This window comes from Equus caballus, chromosome 4, assembly GCF_041296265.1.
Source record: "Equus caballus isolate H_3958 breed thoroughbred chromosome 4, TB-T2T, whole genome shotgun sequence".
Classification (NCBI taxonomy): domain Eukaryota; kingdom Metazoa; phylum Chordata; class Mammalia; order Perissodactyla; family Equidae; genus Equus; species Equus caballus.
The window spans coordinates 111,877,774-111,895,352 of NC_091687.1; the positions used below are offsets into that span (position 1 = coordinate 111,877,774).

At 36.6% G+C, this 17,579-nt stretch overlaps 1 protein-coding gene across 3 annotated transcripts in view; it reads left to right on the top strand.

The window, feature by feature from the left end:
- Positions 1-17,579, top strand: part of UBE3C (ubiquitin protein ligase E3C) — a 124,055-nt gene that overhangs the window by 53,031 nt on the left and 53,445 nt on the right. For all 3 annotated transcript variants that reach the window (XM_023640117.2, XM_023640115.2, XM_023640116.2), the window contains 4 exons: positions 3,059-3,145; positions 7,748-7,905; positions 8,049-8,281; positions 16,412-16,516. In XM_023640117.2, coding sequence (XP_023495885.1) covers positions 3,059-3,145; positions 7,748-7,905; positions 8,049-8,281; positions 16,412-16,516 — 583 coding nt within the window. The remainder of the gene's footprint in view (positions 1-3,058; positions 3,146-7,747; positions 7,906-8,048; positions 8,282-16,411; positions 16,517-17,579) is intronic.

Here is a 17,579-nt window from a genome sequence, read left to right on the forward strand (position 1 = left end):
CTGTGGCACCTTTACCCACAGGGAGGATCTGACAACACCTTGTTGGCGTGACCTTTACTGCCTGTGTGTGAGCTGGTGTCTCCATTGTGTTCTCTTTAATAACTTAAATAACCCCTGCAGACAGCAGGCCCAAATTTATGACCTGGGTTGAAAATGTTGCCCTTTACTAAGTAACTCATAGGGTTGTCTCAGCTAATAAAGCTTAATGGGTAATTTTAATATATCCCAGTATATGTAAAGAATATATCACTTCCTTACCTTTTAGCAGTAAAGCCCCAAACTAAATAACCTTCAGTAATTTACATAGGGGTTTAATAATTTGTTTTATTATTACTTATTGAGTGACTACTTTAGGAAATAGAATTGTTTCAAAGTTAACTTAAAATATAACTTGAAATGTGTAGCTGTTGAAACGGTGTTTCCGACATATGTATGTGTGTTCTTGTGGAAAATGTTAATTACAATCCTAAGTGAAAAAAGTGTTATAAGAGAATGTATTGGGAGAACCCGTTTTTGTTTGCCTCTGTGCACCCTGTGTCTGGGTGATTTATCCAAGGTGTTAACTCGATTATTTCTGGGAAGACGGGATGAAACGTTACTAATGTTCTCTTGCCTTGTTGTTGTGTGGTTGTTAAGAAAAAAGAGCAAAGCAAACATACTTATTGAAAATATGTAATTTTTCAGATTTTTGAAGTGCTAAATTTTAGTATTTATGATTAACACAATTTTAAGAAATCTTGGTATCAATGAAATTATACTAGATAATATATTTTTAAAAATAACTCACTTTCTTGGTTGAAGAGAAATAAGGCAAGCAAATATTACCTTCTAGGGTTCCTTTATATGAAAAGTTCATGTTTTTCTATATTCCATGTAGTTGTTTGGATATCTTTTTATAGCACATAAAATTCCATAAGGGCAAGAAAATGAAAATTTTAACACTATTTATATATAGGTGTATGGTAAGCGTTTTAAATATTTCAGAGATGGGGTATGTATTATTATTTTCTAATACAGGTCTAGTTTCCAACAGTATAGTCTTTTTTGAAGTGAATTTTAAGTTGAAATTTGCTCAGACATTAATGACAGGAATTTAGCAAACTTGGTAACATCGTTCAATTCATCTCTTGTAACTTACTGTAATATTACCATTTTCCATTAATCCAATAAAAATATTTTACAGATTTCTCAACCTGGTTTTGAGACTCACTCAGTTGAGCTTTCCTATGAATTAGTGTAGTGTTGTTACCACTTTGTCACTGTATGTACTTGTGATATTGTACTTCCATAGAATCATCACTTTTTTGAGCTGGGAAAGACCTCAGAATTGATGTAGTCCAATCTTGTGAAAATAGGTTGCTTTTGGCCTATGTGACATTTGAAGAGTAGTTGGGCTAAATGATCAAATAATCTTTCTATCCTACAGTTTCATGATTCTAGGTAAATTTCACTCTTTCATGTTTTCACTATTTTTAAGTGATTGTGCTTTTAATGCCATTTAAACGTCTCAAAATGCACCACACTAAAGTAAGATTGGATTTTTTAAACTAGTACTCCATAATCCCTACTGCGTACTCAGAAAATGCTAATACTGAAGAATGTGTCTGATATTTTGAATTGAATGCAGGAAAGTACTAGATCAATCAAATTGAGATTTTTGTATTGAAAAGTTACTTATCTAAAACCTGTTCATTTCTCTTCCACTATGGGCATTTAAATTAATACACTTCTTGCGAAATTTAGTCTATTCCAATATTTTATATTATACTCAGTACAATATTTACAGTAATTAAATCCATAGAGAATTGTGGCTACCCACTACATGATGTTTTTCTTTAGTCAAATCATCCAGTTACTCTTACTGGCCATTTCTCACAAAAAGAACTAGAAGCAGTCCAAGGAGAACACTGGGGCTACTGGTCACCCTATTGAGGAGAGAGAAGAGCCCGCTGTCCCTCAGCAGCCTTGGGGTATACTACTTGCTCTTCCACAAGCTGGCTTCACAGCTTTGGGGGTCAGACACGGTCTTTAAGGTCTGTTCCACATTGAACATCCAGTCGTCTGGTGTTAACTTCAGCATCCCACAAAAGGTATACAAGACTAGATGATATGTGGATGTTAAAAATATGCAATTCTGCTCTCATATATACTTTTAAGTTTTGTTCCAGGATCATTCCTAATACGTTCTCTAATTCCACAGTGAAAAGCTTCTGTATTCTTTAGCTCTGCTTACTAAACCAGAATTGTTTTTGCTCTTCTACTTTCTTATTCTTCTAAGATGATTCTGAAGTAAGAACACAGTCCTTTCATAAAACCGTTTTCCTAATATTCTAAACCTTTTTACTGTGATTTAGTCTCATAAGTTTGAAATTTACTTTTTGATTCCTGCACTTCTAAAACTGTTTGATGCAAGTTTCTTCTGATTACAACGTTGTGACTAGAAAGTATGTCCTATTTTAAAACTCAGTGCACTATACAGAGCTCATTTAAAGTTAAACAATTTCTCGTTATCCATGAAGGTTCTTAGGCTTTTTCATCAAATTGATATTATACAGGAGGGGTTTTTTAAAACCTTTAAAATATATTTTTAGATTTAAATTATTTTTGAGATGTTACTTAACTTTAAAAAATATATTTTTATGTGTTTGTTTCAAGAATGGTGACTTAAAATCAGTTGCTAAATATTTAAAGTTTTTAAAATGTATATTAGTAATGCATAATATTATAGTGTGTTTAATATATGTACTCAGAGGGGGAGCAGACTCCACTTGTGCTTTAAAACAGCCCAGCCCATCCCTTTCTCATTTGGGTAAAACTCATGGCCACAGCTCAGGGCTGTCTTAGCTCTGTAACAGTAACAGCTGACAGGTAACTTCCAGTAATTAGGGAGCAAGAAATATTTCCCAGTTACACTTGTCAGGCAGTCTGTTGTAGGAAGCATGCTATTTGTGTTAATATAGATATTTTCTAAAGTGTACATTATCTTCAGTCTATAGTTTCTTTTTAATATATGTTGAATGAATATTTGTTTACTTTTGTTTCCCCCATTCCTTTTTAGGCTTCTCTACAGTTTAGCCTTTAATGCCAGGTTTCTGAGACATCTTTGGTTTCTTATATCTTCTATGACAACACGGATGATCACAGGGTATGTGTTATAAGCACTTAGAAATTGAGCTTAAGGACATGGAAGTAACAACCTAATAAAAAATACTGTAAGGTGATCTTTTTTGAGTACTACTTAGACTTAGCTTATTTAATATTAGAAGAAAAATTCTAGATGGTCTCAATTTCACAAAAGGAAAAATTAATACCTTATTTTACAGTTGTTTGTCTGTACATATTATTAAGAGGTTGCCTTCATCCGAGGGTAAATTTGTTTTAAAAATCCCAGTCATGTTTTGAAACCCAGAGACTTGAAATTTCTTTGGTCCATATGGCTTTCCTATGCTTTTGATTGTGAAATTACAGATTTGAAGAAAATCTAACACCATTACAAACATTAAAACATATAAAATTTTGTAGAAGTTGCTTTTTAAAATGTTTTGTTGAAACAATTTCATTTTTCTTATGTGAATCATTGTGTAACTTGGGGGCCAGAATCTTTAGGATACGTATTTTAATTAAATGTGTAATAAGTGGAAAATTTAATATTCAAAAATCCTTCATGATGACCTGGCTTAGCCCATTACCATCGTGAATTTCTCCTGTCAGCAGTCTAAGCTAATCCCTCTGTACTGTAATATGAAAAGATAACATGTGTAACTCAGTGGATTGGAGACTAAACTTCCAAAATGTAACTGTGTATGATGCTAACTCTTCTAGTAATTATGGAAGTCACCACTATTGACCACATGCTAGGAGCCAGCCTATCCTATGACGGAAAGGCACATCTCAGTTTTACAACAGGAGTTTAGAAGGAAGAACGTTTCTTTTCCTTTCATGTTTTGGGGGGTTATTTTGTGGGGGGCGGTGGAGGAGGGACAAGAAATTGAAAGAAAGAATTTTTGGTAGGCGGGGTGGTGCCCAAAATTTAAATAAGCACTCATCTGCAATCTAATTTGGTCTGTGATATGTTAGATGTGACTGAAAAATCTTGTGTTGAGATTTCTGGATCTTGAGTTTTTTTGTGTGCTATGCAGAGAAAAAGATGATCACGTTTTAGTGACTTTGTATTGGTTGCAGTCAGTCCTGTAGTCAAGGAGTCAGTCTCAGATCATCTTACTAATAAAAGGAGATTGTCAGTTTACTAATAGCCTTACTTTGAATTACTTTCATGTTTTTTTCATTTAATTTTAATGCATCTTAAGTGAATAAAGGAAGTTTTTAATGATGCCACTGCACCTGATGAAACTCATAAAGGTTAAGTGATTTAGCTTGTTTGACAGTGAGCCGCAGAAGTAGTGATGTGAGAGAAATCTAGAAAACATCAATGTCTAGAAAAATTATTTTATATCCTTTCATTTTCAAATTAAAATGTAAGGTTTTGGGGTATGTTTTTGTTTTTTGGGGGGTACATTTCAGCCCCTTATGACTATGCCAGCCTTGGCTTTCATGAATGACAGGTTTGTTTAGGGCAGAAGGAGATTGGGAATCATTGAAACAGGAAATTATCATTGACCTATGAGTGTCTCAGCTTAGCAACAGAGACCCCATCGTAGCTCTTCCTGATGACTGCCTACTGGTTTATGGTATTTGTTGCTTGGTGAGGAAGTGGAGTCTTGGTGTGTGAAAGAAAAGTGAGGTATAATTAATTATAGTAGATTATTAATTTTATTTTATAAATTGGTAAAGTCATACAAATTTTTTTAATTCATTATTTCTTAAAAGCTAGTTCGAGAATTTGAGTCTCTTTTTACTCGTTTAATTTATTAAAATAAAGTCCGTCAAGAAACTTGCAGTGTTATTAATACAGCCCTAATGTATATCTCATCATATTTACTCCTGGAACAAAATTTTAAATGAAATGCTTGATTTTTCTGAAGATGGCACTGGGTTTAACTTGAAAGTGGTTTCATAGCAAGGCTTACACGGTGGGGACTCCTAAGCTTAGTGAACATAAGGATCATCAGAGGAGTGTATCAAATGTGGATTTCCTTGTCTGACCCCTGAGACTTGGGTTCAGGGCCTGGGTTGGAAGCCTGGGGTCTTGGACCTCACAGGTCCTCGGTGACGGAGGTGCAGGTGCAGATGAAGGAACACCTGGACGGCTGGTCTCTGTTCTCTGAGACGTCCCTGTACCAAAACCATCACCAGGGCACTTTGCCCATGTCACCGGCTCGTGCATCAGCCCGGTGGCTCCTCTCATCCTGAGGCTAGCATGGTTCCTGTTGTCTTTCACTGAACAGGGATTGTTTTGGTTACGTATTGCCCATTTCTTTCCATATCAACACCAGCAGTAAGTAGTGCTTACAGGAGACTAAGTAGTGCTCTTGAGACTTGGTTAAGGCCAGGGTGTGTTCAGTGGCAGCTTCTCTAGAAGGGGAGAAGCTCTTTCAGGTAAGGGGGGTGCAGGAGGGATTCCCGCAGGCCAGTGGGAAAACTTCTCAGGGTGTGCACGGGGCGAGGGATTGTCTGAGGTCTCCCTGATGCTCATAGTGCAGCCAACTCTCTGAGTTACGAATCAATGTCTTTTCCATTACAGTAAATTATGGACTTTTTATTTGTACATAAGTCTTTGAGATTGACCTGTTTTCAGAGGAATATTTGAACCAGTGTTTATGGCAGAAAGAGTGATCAGCAGAGAATCATGAGCCATGTGTTTCATTTACGTCCCAGCTGGATGAGACCACAGGCACATAGCTGAACCTTCTGGCCAATCACATTTTTTGTCATTAAAACAAGAATGATTAATTCCTTCTGCTTACCTCACAGGGGGTTAAAGAAAACAAATAAGCTAATGTTGAATAATTGCCCTTGTTGGTTTTTAAGGAACCAGTATAGGAGTTTTATGCGTTGTGGCATATATGTGCATAATTAAGGATGATGAGGATTTTGAGTACAAGGATTATTGACAAGTATAACAGCTGAAAACTGGTTTATCACTTTCTTAGATTCAGGAGATACTTTGTCCACATTGCAGCTGGTTAACTCAACCTCTCCTGTGTTCCCCTAGATAGTGTTTGTTCATCAGTATTATCTGTTACATTTTAGTTCTGCATTTAGTGGCAAGGGAACTGAGAGGTTTAAACCATTATTTTTACTAACACCAGCAAAACATATGACATTACATTTTTTTTCTTCTGTATGTGAGCAAAATTTTTACTGTGTGGAGGCCCAGGCTTGGTGGAAGTGACTCGGGAGACAGGAGAAGGCTCCGTCCTCACGGGACTGGCAGTTGGAAGGGAACCACTGTTGTGCAGTTAAGGCAGCCCCCGCCTCTTTAACCCTGCACATAAACAGCCTTTTCTGTTGTCCTGGCTGTGGCAGTGAGGTAGGACAGTTGTACTTTGTCCCTTTGTGTACATCCTCACTACGTTCGCACTTTGGACGGATCTCTGTCGTTCCTCAGTGCATTCGGCATGGTGGTCAGTGCTGAGTGTTGCGACTGCACACAGGAGTGAGGCGTGTTCAGGGCCTGCAGGACGATAGCAGGAATGGAGACGAGTTCAGGAGTGTATCTGGCTCCCTGTTCTCCTGGCCCTTTTGGTGGCAGTGCTGTCTCCTCAGCTTTGCACCATGGAGACCCGAAAGCTCCGAGGTGGTTCAGCCAAGCTCAGCACAGCCCCACTAGGAATAAACTTACCTGTGTCAGGCCCTCTGCTTTCCTCTCTCATATCACTTTTGGGAGTGATGGGCAGCTAATTGATGATTTGTGGGTCCTGACTCCTGGTCACAGTTCATCCAATATATGCCTGTGGCTTTGTGGAAAAAGATGTTTAAGGTGTAAACATACAGGGAGGAAGATAAGAGAGTGATCTTGCCCACAGCGTCTGCTAACCCAGGACTGATTTGACTTGTGATAGGGGACCCACAGACTTGATAGTTTGAAAAGAGCTTACAAGTGAACTTCTGTAGCTAAATGTTCAGTAAGACAAGGAACTGCATTGACCCAAGGGAGAAAGGGAGCAGATTCCAGGTGGGAGAAGTAAATTTAATAGCTCATAGCTCTTGACAGGTGAGGGCGACTACAGAGCTCTCTGAAGACTGTCTCACCTTCAAGCTGCTCTGGGTGGCTGCGTGATGCTTCGTAAAAGCAGGAGCAATAGTAGGAGCTGGTAAATAAACTTGGAAAATACAAACGAGGCCCAGTATAGAAAAGAAGAAACTGTTCCTGAAGGTTCTAACCTGAGTTCAATAGTCAACTGTTTTGAATGTTCCTAACTGTAAATAGCTGGATAAATTTTTCATGAGACCAGAATGATCTGCCTTTAAGTATGTTAAGTAGAGGGGGAAAGGGGCAGTTTTCAACGTAAAAGTAAAGTGTTTAATAGGGGCATTACTTACTATAACTCTTCTCTTAGGGTCAGCCTTGGGACCACTAGCTCACTCTAGTAACGAAATTTGTCCAGTGGATAATAGTAGCAGGAACATTAATAAAGAGTGGTGGTTTAGCGTCCTATTTTTTAATTTATGTTATTTATTAACCTCTATTGTTGGAATGACTTTACCTTCCCTGTAAGTAGTTTAATTGTTAATATAAATGTTGTTTTCCCTGATTATATTTGCTGATGTCATGTCTTAATTTGTTCCCTAACTAGAACTAATCGTGAATCATTGTGATTTTTTCCTTCCCTTTCTCCACGTCAAGGTCTATGGTACCATTGCTTCAGGTGATATCAAGGGGTTCTCCTATGTCTTTTGAAGATTCCAGTCGAATCATCCCCCTCTTTTACCTTTTTAGCTCCTTGTTTAGTCATTCACTAATTTCCATACATGATAATGAATTCTTCGGTGACCCCATAGAAGGTAAGAATTATGAGGGATCAGTTTGTTGCTGGCCCCATGGCCTATCTGTTTTCATAGATGATAGAAAAGTTTTAAGTCTTTCACTGTATGTTGAGAAATGAAAAAAAGACAAATATGGTAGAAAACTGGATTATGTTTTTCAGTTGTAGGTCAAAGACAATCATCAATGATGCCTTTTACTTTAGAAGAACTAATAATGTTGTCTCGATGCCTCCGAGATGCGTGCTTAGGGATCATCAAGTTGGCTTATCCGGAAACAAAACCAGAAGTTCGAGAAGAATATATTATAGCATTTCAAAGTATTGGAGTTACTACTAATTCTGAAATGCAACAGTGTATACAGATGGAACAAAAACGATGGATTCAGTTATTTAAGGTATACAGTATATGTATTTTTTTGTTTTTTTGAGGTCAAATAATATACAAATTTGTTTTAACTTGACTCAGAAGAATAGAAATACAGGTTTGTTTCAGGCATAATTTTTAATTTGCAGAAGTTTTAAATTAAGAAAAGTCATTTTTGTTTTACATTTGCCTCCTTTTAAAACCTGGTTTTTCCCTTGTTGCATGCATCTTTTATAAATTGCCCTAAGTACTTTTAGTGACAAAGTAAAGTATAAATAAAAGTTTTTAAATGTTTCCGTTTTTATTTTTCTCTACAAGAACTCTTACTGATTTTATTTTTTTAGTCTTTTAAGAACTTGACTAACAAAGGTGGAATAAGGTCATTAATTTATTGCAAGTGGAATATAAATTATTTTAAAATATCTTCATCTTTAACCATGCAGAAAGAGAGGTTATGAGTTACTGTGGTTGGAATGTTGACAGGAAACCACGACCACTGAAAATATAACTATTGGGTTAGAAAAAAAGGAAAGAAAAGGGTGCTTGACTTCCCATGAAATTTCTGCAGCAAACACATCTAGTCAGCTAAAATCGCTCATTAAAGGAGTGAGAGCAGAAGAAATGCATTTTCCAAATTGAATGCTAGATTTACAGTCCGTTTAATACTAGCGACCTCTCGCACACTAATGTTCAGTTCGAGTCATCAGCTGTCCCTTTAGGTCTTTTATCACTGCTTTTGTCAAGCTATCTATTTAATTGAAAGAAGTTAATTGAATGAAAATGATCAACTAAGCTTGTATTAATATTGCTAATGGAACTTTCTTCTTGGCCATGTTTGGAGGAAGATGTCAAGCTAGACTTTAGGAAAGGCCCATTAATGCTTGCACTTAACCTGATGGGCTAATTAAGGACTGCTTATTCATCCTACGAGTGCACGATAGTCTCTATCCAGCCCATTCTGCCTGATTTTACAACACATTTCACTTATGAGCATGAGCATTAGTAGCAGTGAGAGTAACTGATAATGTTTTGATCGCACTGAATACAGTACTAATGCATCATTGAATTTATAATTTGTGCAGATTGATGTAATATATGTTTGCACAAGTTATTTTAATTACCTATCTCTGTATTCCTAAGTAAACTTTGAAGGTCACATGTTGAGTCCTTAATAGATTCTTTCTTAAAGATTGACAATTATGCAACTTTTCTAAGTTAAAAATAAGCTGTCTCACCCATTGAAAACTTGCCATTCTTTTGTAAGCTTTTCTTGGATATGGGTATTATGGTAGCATGTGTCTTCTTCTTTAAGTATTTAATTAAACTCTGAGATCTTTGTTAATAAAGCTTTCCATTATGTAGGATATTAGGTTTTGTGTACAGTGTCAGATAATTTCATTGTTTTATAGCACCTATTGAGAATTTCATAATTTTCGTATGACAGACTTATCTTTAGGACCTAGAAATATCTGAATTTAATAATGCTATATAAGATATTTTTCCCCTGGCACTATTTTATTTTGCTTAAGCATTACATGAAAATTTTGTAGTGAATTTTTTCTTATGCCTCAAAATGACTCATTACCACTTCATTAAGGATTGAGGGTTTTAAGAATTAGAGTGAAAGTTCACTTTTTTTAATACAGGATTATTTTAGGTTCAAAATTGAGTTGTTACAAAGACCTTCTGAATTTAGAGCAGAATTATTTGAAGACAACTTTTTGAACAGGATTCCTATTCTTTGGGGTAAAAAAAGTTTTAATCTTAGCTGCTATTGAGCTGAGCCCTAAAAATAAGAAAAAATCAAGGCAGAGTCTTTGAGTGGAGAAGCGTTCAGCTGCTATTAGTTTTTCTTTTAAGAAAAAATTTTCTTTAATATGAAATAATAAAAGTGTACCTCTCAGTTGTTAGCATGTTCCAGACAGTATTCTAAGAGCTTTCCAAATATTAATTCATTTAATGCAGTAGTTCTGTGAGGTTCCCCATTGTACACATGAGGTCACATAGCTAGTAGATGATAGAACCAGCATTGGAACTCAGCTGCTCCTTTATGTTCCCCCTCTGAAAAGTACTAAAATAAAATGTTAGCATTTTCTGTATATTTCATTGCCAAACTTGAGTTGAAGAATTCAAGGTAGAATCAACCAAAGAAGGTGAAAAGCATTTGCCAATGATTTCCTGCCTTCCGTTGATTTTGACAGAATTGCAAATGATGAGATCTGACTCCTTCGACCACCGACCATTCTCATTTTTCAGTCTTGTGATGGTCCTCTCGAACTAATTTCTGTAAGAGGCTCTGTTGGCTGGTCACAGAACATAGCATTTTAAGTGGATGGAGTCATCTTTCTTTGTCACTATAAGAATTGAGGTCAGTTTCTAGGCCCTGCATTGACACTGCTAAAACAGTTTATGCATTTATCAAATTTATAAACTCCTCTTGAAGTGTAATTTATAGCTATAATTGCTTTAGCCCTTTGAGGAGATAGGAACTCCTTTTTGATGTGCCTTTGTTTGCAGCTACCAGACTGAATAGGAGTTACCTTGGAGGAAGCAGGCGTATTGGGGGAGCAGGGGTAGGTTTTCATGCCGTCCTTACCTACGGATATCCATATGTACAGAGGGAGAGGTCTATATTGTGAGGAATTTTCACTTTCTTGATGGTTGATTTGTGTTTTTCAGTTTCAAAAGGACTTTTTAAAAAAGTAAAAAATTAAAACAACAGCAGTGCCCTAACTACATCCCTAACCTGCCACTGTGAACCGAATGACGCAGAGCAGCACACCCTCTGTTCTTGGACAGCATGCCATGTCCTTTCCTGTCTTTGAAGATTTTTGTTGTTGTTTTTGACTATAAATAAAATGGATGCTTTAAGAAGTAATTTTGTAGTGTTTTAAGCATGCCGGAGAATACTGCTGTCTTTAAAAACATACCAATTTTAGCAAGTGGAAACTAAGGGCTACATAAAGCTTCATTAAGCTTTGACCGCAGTAATCCATATCAGACACTTGATGACTTTTATAGGTTAGGGTGTCATTACTATCAATTATTTAAACACCTGCAGTCTTTATCCAAGGAACACGACTCCACCTTGTGCCAGGGGAGTCATAAAGGAAGTCGACTGAGTCCCCGTTCTGTCAGTGTCGCTATGTAGTAAAAGAGACAAACATTCAACCAAGTACACTGAGATGGAACAAAGCTGAGAGATGGGTGCTGTTGGGACACGCAGGATGGAACAAACAGCTGCTCGAGTCAGTCTCGGCTTTTGATTTATGCCAGGAAAACTGTCATCTGGTCTTCTGTGAGATGGGATTCTTAGAGCTGTGCATTACCAGCTTTTCTTGTGTTTTCATTTCTGTATATTCTTCATTATGAGATCAAATTTTTAAAAAATTCTTATTTGATATATATTTACCATATTACACATTTACCACAGTTAAGTACCCGTAAATTATGTGCTGTATCCTATGCTTTGTATTGAACTTTTTAAGGAATTACCTAAGATGTTTAATTTTACTTACCAGATTTTGCATATCAGATTTAAGATAAAAAGATTATTTTATATTATAATGTAAATTAGTCTTTGAGTTGCCTTTCGAAATTTGGGCTATATGTACTTTTTTGGGTGTAGTAATATAACTAAGTATTAATGATCTCCATTCAGAAATGTCATACTTTAACACCAATAGCCTTAAGTCCTCTAAGAAATATTGTATTTATAACACATCATTGTTATTTACATTATGTCTATAAATTTGTTAAATGATGTGAGGCAGGTCATGTTGAGGAGTACTTCCCTAGGGTCGTTAGTCAAGATTTCTTGTGATCGCCATAGCCAGTGAGCTCTCAGACGTACAGGGATCTTGTGAGAAACAGTGCCTGTTAATTTGTAATCTTTAACTCAGACAGCTGTCAAGTGTGATATCTATGAGGAGTCTATATGTTTCTAAGCAGTTATCTGCTTGATCTTTTAACGTTGCGGTTAAGGGAGTCCTGCTTACAGGTATCGCCTGCTTTAATTTATTTCACATAGTAGATAATAGAACATGTGTAACAGTGGTGTGCATTTCTGAGTATTTACTTGAATAATTTTATTAGTTTTTGAGCATTTATTTAATCTAAGGTTTAGATCTAGTATGAAGAACATGATATAGGGACTAGAGTTAAACCCGTCAAATACGTAGAATGCTGTTGTATTTTGACTATTAAAGTCACTGAACCGTACATTGAGCTGGGTGCATCTGGTTATTCCACTGTTTGCTTGTTTTGCTGTTTTATTTGACTTTATATTCCTTTTATATTTTTTTAAAGATTGCCACCTGAGCTAACAACTGTTGCCAATCTTTTTTTGTTGTTCTGCTTTTTCTCCCCAAATCTTCCCCAGTACAAAGTTGCATACTTTTTAGTTGTGGGTCCTTCTAGTTGTGGCATGTGGGACGCCGCCTCAGCGTGGTCTGATGAGCAGTGCCATGTCCGCGCCCAGGATTCGAACTGGCGAAACCCTGGGCCGCTGAAGCGGAGCTCGTGAACTTAACCACTCAGCCACGGGGCTGGCCCCGACTTCATATTTCTTAACACACTGGTTCTCAAGTCTGACTGCATAACGGGATCTCCTGGGGAATGGTTAAAGACAGTTATTGACTGGCCTCACCTCAAACGAATTGAGTTAAAATTGCTGTGGTGGTGCCCCTGTGTGGGCATTTATCAACGGAAGATTCGAGTACGCAGCTGGGGTTAGGAACCGCAGGCCTGACTGTACAGAGAATACACTTTGGGCAGATAGTTCTAACCCTCGCTCTCCGTTTGCAAAGTCGGCCTCCCCGTGACTTGCCCTGTTTAAATCAGAATTCTGCAAGTCGTTCAGCTTTGGTGCAGTCTTCTTTCATAGGTGCATCCATGCCAGGAAATTGGAGAAAATGAACTGGAAGGAAAGGTGTCTTCTGATCTCAGCAGTGGCTCTCTGTTAATCCAGTTTTAAATTGTTACTCCAGTTTTCCTTACCTTTTACAGTCTTTAGCCAATTTATGTAATTTTTTAATGATTACTTCCATAAACTTTGCTTTTTTGGTACTAAATATTTGTATAGCAATTAAGTTTGTGAAAATGAATGCAGGGAAAAGGAACGTGTGTAAAGGTGTTTGACACCACAAAATGGACCCAAATTTTCATGGTTTCTTAAAATTTGTATTTTTCTTTAAAACTTGGAAGAAAAATAGTTTAAATGAAGGAGGAGAATGTTCTTAGTTGAATTTAAGATATGGGATTTGGCATTCCTAAAAATATTTTTGGAATTGGTCCAGGGCTAGTATTGCCAGATTTAGCAAATAAAAATCCATATCACCCAGGTAAATTTGAGTTTCAAATAAACAACAAATGGTTTTTTTGATATAAATCTGTACTGTGCAATATTTAGGATATACTTATACTTTTAATAAAGCAATATTTGAGACATAGTTATACTAAAATAATTATTTGATGCTTATCTGAAATTCAAATTTAACTAGGTGTCCTCACTTTTCTCTACCAACCCTCTCCAGGGCTCATCTTCAAGTTCAGTTGACTATCGACTTTGGTTTGTTACAGTGTGGTTTTCCGCAGTGATCTCTGTTGACACCCCTTCCTCACACATCTTCTTGGGCCCAGATCACTTTGTGCCTTCTCTCCCCCTTCTCCCACCTCTCTCTCTCTTTCCCTTTGTTTGAAAGAGGATGGATGATACTGGGACATTTTATAGATAATATATAATTACTTCTTTTCTCACATTTAAAATTGAAAATAGGAAAGGAAATGCCTATATTGAAACTTTTTAATGTTTAATAATAATTTAAAAGAAGAATATAAATTATGGCATTAGCCTCATAGAAAGTTTAATAATGTTTGCCACCTGTAGAAAATAAATGTCCTCATAAATATAGATGAGATAGAGATGAATACCAGCAGGTGGATAAAATTTTGTTTTGTAGAGTTAGGCAGCCCTTGTCCTGCCCCTTCCAAGACCATGAGCAAGTTACTTATCCTCAGTGAAGCTAAGTTCCCTTAAATGTACAGTGGGGTGATAAATTCATGAGGATGTCAAGATTCAGTGGGATGATACGTGTAAGCCATAAGTACATGGGTGCAATTAAATAAATACATGTAAATATTTCATATCTTTTGTTAACAGTTGTGGTGTATTGCGGGTAAATTTCAGCACAATATTAAATCTGAATTTACTTAAAATGCCGATATAATTGGCTGTGAAAATTGGAAAATAAGATATGATGTTCTTCATACAAGAATATTGTCCTCCTGTCTCCAGTATTGGAAAAGCATATGTTGAGTTTTATGTGGTGTGCTCTGTGTGGACTGACCTGAACTTGTCCCAGACCAAGATAGCACATGTAATGTAACTTGTTAAGATTTATTTAGCCTTTTCTTTTGAAGAACAAAACTGAGAGACTTCCAGGAATTAAGTGCGTTAGGTCAGTGACCATACTTTGTTATGACCAGCTGTTAACGAGATAGAGCCCAGAACTAGGCTATCCTCAGTCCACCTCAGCTGCGCTTGAAATCAGTAATCATAAAACACTGCCTGTGTGCACCTAACTCCCGAGGAACCACAACAGAATCAGGAGTCAGGGACAAGGACTCTGAATTCACCCTGACTTCTTACCTAAGCTAATTTCTGCTAATACAAAAAGGACATTACCGTAATATTATGATAAGCTTTAGAATGCCACAAGATGTCACATCTATATCTAGGCAAGATACATCCACCAGTTGAAAAGCTGTATTCTACATCTTGAGAGGTTTTTCCTAATGTAGTTTTGCCCACATGGCCCAACTGCTCAAGTATTACTCTGTCCATGGGCATACCATCCAAGTGGTGTCCACATTGTAGTGTCCTGACATACCAATTGAGGACCCTTTCTCATTCATTTTCATTGGACACCCAGAATTTCTGGTATCCCTGGATGCCAGGATTTGCATGTTATAAAAGAAGTATTTGTATTTTTGTTGTATAGAGATGCTAAACTGTGTGATTTTAAAGGGAAACCTGTATTTGAGATTATGCGGTCTTGCTTGTTATAGTTGGTATATTTGGAAATTTGTCACGTTACCCTAATATTATTATTCCTTGTCTAAGTTCTGTTTTACTTAATTGGAGGCAGCGTGTACACGAGCCTGGCTGACTTTCAGAAAACACCATCATAGTCTTACTTTAACTGCATAGTAGTTGTATGATCAAATCCTGGTTGTAAAGGCTTAAAACTTTGGATTTACAATTTTATTTTGGTTTGTATATTACAGAATACATTTCTGTGTAATATAGAAATCAGGTCTTTTTTAAATAAACAGTGCTATTAGATCTCTTTAATCATATATTACAAAATTTACAGTTAATTACTGTTCTCAGGTCAGTCATCGAGTAGCTACTACGTTTCCAGGTTGTTAGTTGGTTCTGTTCATGGGGAGCTTACTGCATAACCAGAGAGGCACTGAGGCTCACTGGAAAAAGAATAATAAAGGACTAAGCTATAATAATGCAGTGGAAGTTTAGACAGGCCAGAGCATTTTGAGAAGCTTTATGAAGGAAGTTAGACTAAGTTTGTGTGGAATTATGGTAGGAAGTAGACCTAACTGCAGAGACTTATGTAAGGGAAATACTGAAATTGTTTCTCTTTTTGGAAGATGTGAGAGATGTACTTAGGATGCTTCTTTGTCCCCCCAGCACCCTTGATATAGTGTTTATCAGAAAAATAAGAAATGCTATTTTACCTTAGGAAGAAGTATCATAAAATTGTTTTACTTGGAGATGTCTCGTATTACAGCCCAAATGACCTAATGTTTTCCAGATTTGTTTTTCAAAACTTAATTACTACCTCCCTTGTAGTATTTAAAAAATCAGGCTGCTCACTTTATTTATGTTAATTTTTCTGTCTTTGTTTGCACATAACTAACTTCTTTGTACTTAAAACTTATTCTTGTGATCACACACTGAGATAGTTTTCTGTAAACTGGTGGTGGTCCAGTCAGGTCTCGATCCCCGAAACCCACACCCTGTCAAGCGTGTGGGTGGAGAAGTGTGCCGTGGCTCTGACTCCCCATGGGTGCTGCTGCTCACTCGTGTGCGGGGCAGTTCCTGAGCTTGTTTATATGACATAGGCCTGTTTTTCCTCTTCAGGTCATCACCAATCTAGTGAAAATGTTGAAGTCCAGAGACACAAGGAGAAATTTTTGTCCTCCAAATCACTGGCTGTCAGAACAAGAAGATATTAAAGCAGATAAGGTGTTACTGAAAGATCTTTTTAATATTTTTCATTAAACATTTTTTTAGTTTTTGTCTTTATGGGGAAAGAAATAATCCTTTAAAGTTGTTTGTTACTTGTTATACAACTAAGTATTAGCAGTAAACTTTATTACTAGCTCTGAGGTCACATAATAGAATATATAGTAATATCATTGATTTAACATGCATCCTGAGTTTGTTATTAAACCTAAGTTGCTCTTTTAACCATAGATTATATCGAAGCCTAATAATGCTTTGTTGGTGTTGAAAAAGATTTTGCCTTTATTGGTATTAATTATCCATCTGTATTTAGTACTTAAATGACACAGAGCCTATCCTTGGTGTTCTAAAACAACAGGGACAAATTTGAATATTACTAAAATCTATATCTAAAGTAGACTCATAGTATAACATATTAAAAAATTAATGGAAAAAACATTAACAAAGGACATGAGGTGGTGTTATTTTTTGTCAGAAAAAGGCACGACTGGATTCATTTCAGAATCTTGGGGACAAGGTCAGAGAGTGGAGGGGTATAGCAGAAACAAGATTACAGAAACAGTAAAGAAAAGAAAACGTGTATTTTAGAACAGTTTCAGAAGCATTACTATGTCTGCATAAGATATTTTATCTTTTAAATTAAGCACGTGGCTTCTAGCTCTACCCACTGACCCAATCAAGAAACCTGATAGATCCCGGAGCAGTGAATACCTCCGGGCCCAGAGTGGGGCCTCTAAACAACTTTTCCCACCAAAAGAACCAGGCCTTGGTGGGATGTTAGTTCAGTGACAATTTTCCTCACCAAAAAAAAAAAAGGGAAAAAACCCCCAAACCTGAATGTGATGAAACCTCTAGATGTAACTACAAATTTATAGGAAATAGAAGGGCCAGATGTACATGTTAAATAACAACATGAGAGTATGATGAGCAAAATCCAGATGATGGGAATATTACAGGACAAATGCTTCTGCTTCGTCTAAAATTATAAGGGCAAAAATAAGGGCTGAAGGACAAATTAAAGCATACTCTACCAAGCTTATTTGATAATAGGAAGAAACTTTAT